Consider the following 7078-nt stretch of genomic DNA (forward strand, 5'->3'; position numbering starts at 1 on the left):
CCGCACAAAAACAGGTCTCACTGTATATTCATAAGTGAAATTTTGCTGTACTTACTGTTTTTTTTTAATTTTCTCGGCTAATTACTGTGAATAAATTATTATTACTGTGAAATTTAAACTGACATAGCTGCTTTTTTCATCTGCTGAAACAGAATAGCCATCTCATTTTAATTTGTTTACGAAATTAATTTTGGTGCTCTAAGCTAAACTTTTCGTAATACTTTTTTAACATGCTGTGTGAGTAGAACAATTACTTAACAGTTTTATTCACCTCTGGATTCAATTCGTTTAAACATAGTTCATTACATTTAACCATTTTTTCTGATTTTTTTCCTATTTCGAACTCAATTAAATTATTTTCCAATTATTACCAACTGTAGTCATAAAACACCCTGCTAACTAATGAGATTATAAAAAAAAATTACATGAAATATTTATAATAAAATACTCATATGTTTTACGAATAAAGTTCTAAAACATCAATTTGAGCTTTTTTATTTATTTAATTCTTTATTTATTTGAGCAACAAGCTTATTTTGCTTCATGCAGTTAACATTACAAAAACTAAAGAGAACTTTCGATTGCGATTATTACTAATCAATAAAATAATCGTGTCATGATTCGTGTTTCTGCATAATATGTAACTTTGTATGAAAAAATAGCTTATTATACTTACGAAAAATGCCAATTTTGACGTTTAAGTAATTAAAATTTTTAACAAAACTTACCTAGAAATATTTTGCCTCTTTTAATCTTGTGAATTAAAGTTTTATTTTTTTTAGTGATTGTTTATGATAAAATATACAATTTGATACACAATAAAATAAATTTATATTTATGCAAATATATTTATTCTTACAATGCAATAATGGTGTTGGTAATAGCTGAATAATTTCTTAAAGAAGTAATTATATTAATAAAAATATTGATAAAAAATAAATGTTAAGTTCCGAAAAAAACTGAATCTTTATATGAAAAATATATACCATAATTATAAAATTTGAGAGATGAAATTTAAAGAAACTTAATTTGCTTACATTCAGTTTAGTGTTATCGCAAGCAAGATTAATAGTCTAATCTAAACATGCATTCAAAATTACATAAGTTTTGAATAATAAATATTAATAACAATTAGTATTTGGTATATTATAAAGTTGATAAATATTCATAAGAACTATTTTCAATAACCTAAATACAAACATTTTCGAAGAATTTCAATATGAGAATGTAATCCTTTTTTATCCTTCATTTAAGTTTTGCAAAGACATTTTAATCATAAAAAGCAATTCCACAGCTTATTTCTTAAATTTACTTAAATTATTCATCGAATATTCGATGTAGAATGCTCAATGTCAGAGCGAGGAAAAATAAAAGCACTACCAACGCACTTCCAAGGGTTTCTGGCGTCAATTTGAGCTTTGATGAATTGATATGAATATTCATAAAAGGAGCTTTGCCAGCCATCTTTAATTAGGTATTTTCACTGTTTCAATTTCTATACACAGTCTTTGGTTAGAGTACACACTCTCTCTTCCATTCTAAATTAACTGTCAAATTAACCCAAGCCTTAAGAGTTCCGAAGCTAAAATGTAACGCTTTTCTTAGATATTCATGACCGGCGTAATAAAGATTCATTTTAGTGAACTTCTTGCAGTGTTCTTTTAAAGGGGAAGTAATTTTTGAAATTTAATTGCATTTATGTTATTTAACTCCTCAAAACTAAAAACTTAGTTAAAAAATAAAAATAAATATTTAACATACAGATATATGTTTTTAATAATCACAAAAAATATAATATTTTTATGTCTGTATGAAAAGTATGGTAAAAAAAGTTAAGTAAAGTTTTCAATGAACAATACGCTAAAAGGGGCAAGACAAAAAAAAAATCTTGGACAACCAAACTGGTTTTGATTGTTTTTTCATTGTACCTCCCTCAAGACTGATGAGACAGATTCCAGTACCTTTATTTGTATCTAGAAAAAATTTTTGACAACTATGGTGCCAACTTTCTGGCAAATTTCGAAAAATACATTAAGGGAGGTAATTTTTGAAAATCTTGTTCATTCTTACTCGTGATTTGTTAATGATGGTTTTTACCTTACTGACACACGATATTGCACAGTAAGATATATACAATAACTGTTTTCCATGCCTAGTAATTCTTTATTCAGCAAAGCAAACGTTACGCAGAGATAACACTTATGAGGATATCCGTTGCGGGTCAATTCTTCCTGGAAGTTATGAATATTCTTTGAAATATCTCCTATAAAGTTATTGAGGATTTTTAAAACTCAGTGCGCAAAATAAAAAAGTGAGCACCGTGAATAACTTTAGATTAAATGATTGGATTTTTCAGTACTATGACTCAATCTTAGTAGCTCGAAGGTTTAACCTTAAATATGCATATTTTTTGAGCAGATTTTAAGAGACGAAATTACACACAAAAGCGTAATAACATACCTTCTTTTCAACCTATTCGGGTTCTTGATCCTCAAAATATGAGAGTAGCCGCAATCCAGAAAATACGCTTCCTATAGTTTTGTCCGGAGAACGATTGTAAATTTTAACCCCTTAACACTAATTATTACGTATTGCATCATGTTTTAAAAAGATTTTAAGTAAATTGGAAAGTTTTTACCAACAATTATATAAATTTGTTTATCTAATGACAAATTCAAAAAAGAAATAATGCCTAATTATTACTTGTACTTTTTTTATTATTTCATATTATAACAGTCAAAAAAATTTAACTGTAAAGTATGCAAGTTTGTATATTATTTTAAAGAATGTAATTTATATGGCAAAATACAAAATTTGAAAGAAGTCGGTGGAATATTTCTCAAGAAATCAGATTTTAAGCATAGGATTTATTAGATTTTAATAACTCGAATTTCTTATGTTGCTCTTATTGAAGTAAACAATTGATATATTTTTTTCGATGGAATTATCTTTGGTTAACTGAAGAAAATCTTTGGAATGGAATTATCTTTGGTTTTACAAATGTGCCGAAATGCGCAAAAAATATTAAATTATAGCTAAAGGAATCTTGAAACGAAACTCAAATTGCAAAGGATAGTTGATAAAAGTTTAAACTTTTGAAAAATGCTGAGTTAGAAGGAAAAGAATTAATTTCATGTGTTGTTCATTGAAACTGCTACCTGCTCAAACTCTTCAAATATTGTGTTTTTCAGCGGCATTCAGGCCTTTGTAGTAAGAAAACTATTTTAAAACAATATAGATTTGCATATAATTTGTAAAATGCAGATTTGTACGTTTAAGGAAAAAAAAAATTTTTCCTTAACAGAATTTTTTTTTAAATTTAATTTAGTATTTTTTCTGTATTTTAAGATTTAATTAGCAATTTTTAATCTTCTTATAAAGATTCTTTATGCTGTAATGGCATATTTTCGGGAAAATAAATCATAAATTTTTCAAATTCGTATTTGCGGCAGAAATGAAATTTAGTTTAAACTTCAACAGTGAGTGTAAGTTCATCGTAACTGTAAAATCAAGTCGTATCGTTATTATTTGACATTTTGCATGAAATTGATTGTATGCTATCAGTGTCCATTTGCCATTTATTTATACACTACCCTGATACACACACTATTTCTTTCTATACTGCTTACGTTTATTTATTCCATATAAACTTAACCTGAAAACAATTAAAAGATTTAAGAAAAAACTTATCAATTAATATAAAAGAAGATAACGTATTTTATTTTTATTTCAATTACTAGCGCGACATAACCTAAGCAAAACTGTTCATTTTTTAAATCATAGTGTCTGAACCCATGTGAATTTCAAATTTAAGCTTCTTAATATTAATAGAACTTATAATAACGAAAACGCTTATTGTGCACTAGTATTTCCATCTTCTTTTAGAAAGGTAAATATTCTGCTAAAAATTAAAAACTGTTTAAAATAATTAAGCAATACCTATGTCAATAAATAAGTTTTTTTTACTCAAATTGCCAATTGACTTTTTAATCTTATGAAGTTACTTAAAGTATAACTGTAAAGTGGACAACTGCAGTAAAATGTTTTTCACAATACTCGTTTCTATTAACCAAACATATTCTTTGGGAAATACTAAACATATTTGTAGCTAAGAGTTCATCTCAATGTCTCAAAAGACAGAGGTATAAGAGATTTTATAAAAAAGAAAATACAAAAACCATGTCAGCTACACATACAGTCCCTGGCCAAATTATTAGACAAATTAGAAGATTCTATGTAGAATCTTAATTATCAGGCGATACTATACAGCTTTATTGTTTTTACGCGACTGAAAACGGTTTGCACTTGTTTACGTTCGTGTATTAATTAGGAAACATTGGACGATAAGTAATGTAAATTAGACTATTGGATAAATTAGATTATATATTATATAAATATAAAATATTTATCATATCAGGTATTATGTAAGTATATTATAATAATTGGACCAAATTATTAGACGCACTGTTGTTTTTTAATAATTACATGTTTTTCACGAGTATATATGCAATACTTTTATATATAAACATATATATAATGGGTTTTAACTCTTATTGAATTAGATTTCCTATTTACTGGTATTGGAGATTTTTAATATTTTCCTATTTGTATTTATTTTTAACGTATTGCATTACAATGTTAACCAATTGATACACGAACGTCAACAAGTGCAAACCAGTTTCAACAGCGTTAAAACAATAAAGCTGTACTGTATCACCTGAAAATTAGGATTTTACATAGAATCTTATAATACATCTAATAATTTGGCCAGGGACTGTAGTACATCAATATCGATTTAAAAATTAAAATTAAGAATTATAATAAAAGAAGATAAGAAAAAAACTCTAACCATTGGGTAGATTTTTGTATGAGAAATAAATAATGTAAAGAAAAATAAAGTCCCCGTGTCCAAATTTATTGATCCTTTTTTAAGCTGACCCCCAAAATTTTCACCATCAGTGTATTTTAAATATAAAGAAAAATAGGCATTTATTGTAAAAGTCCCTACTATACATTCTTTAAAAGAATTTTTATTCTAACTGTAAACGGAGATCAATTTTATCTCTCATTCTTTGTAACGGTACATTGATATTATGAGCAGTTCTTTATTTATTTACTTGTATTGAGGATGTATGCGGTCTATGTGCTGTTTAAGAAGACTCGGTGCAAGAAAACCTCTTTCACAGAGGTGACACTTATGGGGGAACTGTTTTGTGTGTTTACTAATAACGTGGCAATTAAGATGAGAAGATGTGGTGGCCCTGTATTGGCAGTTGGAGCACTTGTAGGGTCTTTGCAAAGTGTGGATTCTTATGTGCTTGTGAAGATGTGAAGATTGGGTGAAATCTCTTCCGCAGGTGGAACATCGGTAAAGTCTGATGCCGCTGTGACTTCTCTCGTGACTCTCCAAGTCTCCTTTTTGAGTGAAGTCTCTTCCACACACTCCACAAGAGAAATGTCTCTCTCCACTGTGGATCCTCAGGTGTGTCTTGAGATTACACTCTTGAGTGAATGTCTTGTGGCAGTGGGGACATCCGTGTCTCCTCTCACCCGTGTGAGTAATGAGATGACGGCGGAGATTACATGACAGGTTGGTGGAGTATATGCAGTGGGGACATCGATGCCTTTGATCGTGTCCCTGACGGGGATGTTTCCTCCTGTGTCTCTCCATAGCATCCACGGATGTGAACAATGAACTGCAGAACTCGCATGCCACACCTTTTACTCCTATGAAATAAATATTAAATAAACTATGTTTAACTCGAATCTAACTGCAAGTTGTTGTAAGAATAAAAATAGCATTGACGGTAGATACATGAACCACACGTGCAATATACTCTTGGAAGCAATTTTTGATACATATTTTTATACTTTTCCTTACAAAGAATCATAAGAAAATATCAATTTTAATAAAAAATAGCAATTTTTAATATTTTCTATTTCTTTTTTATTTCTTTTTCATTTATTGATTGCTTTTTGTAATATATAAACATTCTTATGAAAAACACTTTTGATGAGAAAAAAAATCTCATCTTATGATATTGTTAAATTGTATAATTTTTGTAAAAACCATATTTATAAAAAAATATAACTGTTTTATTTTTAAGAAAAAGACGATACTATGGTAGATACAAATGCTTTTTTCTTTTCTAATCGAATGAAAAATATTTAAATTAAATACAATGTCTTTAGTTATGACGCGTAATAATCAAACATCATTAATTTCTATTGAATGAAAAAAGTGAAATATATATTATTTATATAATAAGAATAATATTTTTGCATGAAAACCTTGTTAAGTTCGAAATATATTAACGACATTTAAATCATAGATTAAACTTCCTCAATGGTACATAAATAAAACTGAAAACAAAAAATTTTTTCAAAATAATTATAGTTTAACTTAGGATAGAAAACTTTACTGTATAATCAAAAAACGGAAACACTTTTAAAATTTTATCTACTATTTTTAATCATCTTAACTTATACGACATAGATTTCATCATTCATACTTAATTGATTAGCTTCAATGTCCCTTTTCAAGCAGATTCCAAGATCAGCGGCATATTTTCCCCCATACCACACCAGAAGCTCTTGAAATGGTAACACTTCCCTGTAAGTCTTGTAATAGATTTGTTTCTTGTACTGGATTGCAACCAAATTTTGTTTCTCTTCCTTATCAGCACAATTCACGAATCTCAACCAGTTGGAAATATCCTTTTTGAACCCTTCAATATAATGATCCACTCTCTCTCCCTTCCATACCTAAACAAAAATTAAGTTTATATTATGAATTGAATTTAATGATACCATTACATCTTTTACGCATTAAATTTATAATGAAATAAATAATTGCAGTCTGACTAGGACAAATATGTTAAAACATATATTTCAAAATAATATTATAATCTTAATTTAAAAAAAACATCTAATTTTAAAAATTGAAAAAAAAAGTAAGTTGTTATACCATCCAAGCATAGCCAGATTTTTCAGCCTCTTTTCTTGTTCTAATAATCTTTCCCTTGTAAGGACCAAACACTGTTCCGATTGGCAATGGGATTTCTGTCCATATTCCGAG

At 28.0% G+C, this 7078-nt stretch overlaps 1 protein-coding gene across 1 annotated transcript; it reads right to left on the bottom strand.

The window, feature by feature from the left end:
• Positions 1-4785: 4785 nt before the first annotated feature.
• LOC122273179 (histone-lysine N-methyltransferase PRDM9-like) lies at positions 4786-7078 on the bottom strand (the record flags this gene model as incomplete). The annotated part of the gene is given in 3 exon segments (XM_043057249.2): positions 4786-5727; positions 6513-6765; positions 6968-7078. Coding segments are annotated over 3 exon segments (978 nt in total), but the record flags the coding sequence as incomplete, so codon positions are not given.

This window comes from Parasteatoda tepidariorum, unplaced genomic scaffold (genome assembly GCF_043381705.1).
Source record: "Parasteatoda tepidariorum isolate YZ-2023 unplaced genomic scaffold, CAS_Ptep_4.0 HiC_scaffold_2856, whole genome shotgun sequence".
Classification (NCBI taxonomy): domain Eukaryota; kingdom Metazoa; phylum Arthropoda; class Arachnida; order Araneae; family Theridiidae; genus Parasteatoda; species Parasteatoda tepidariorum.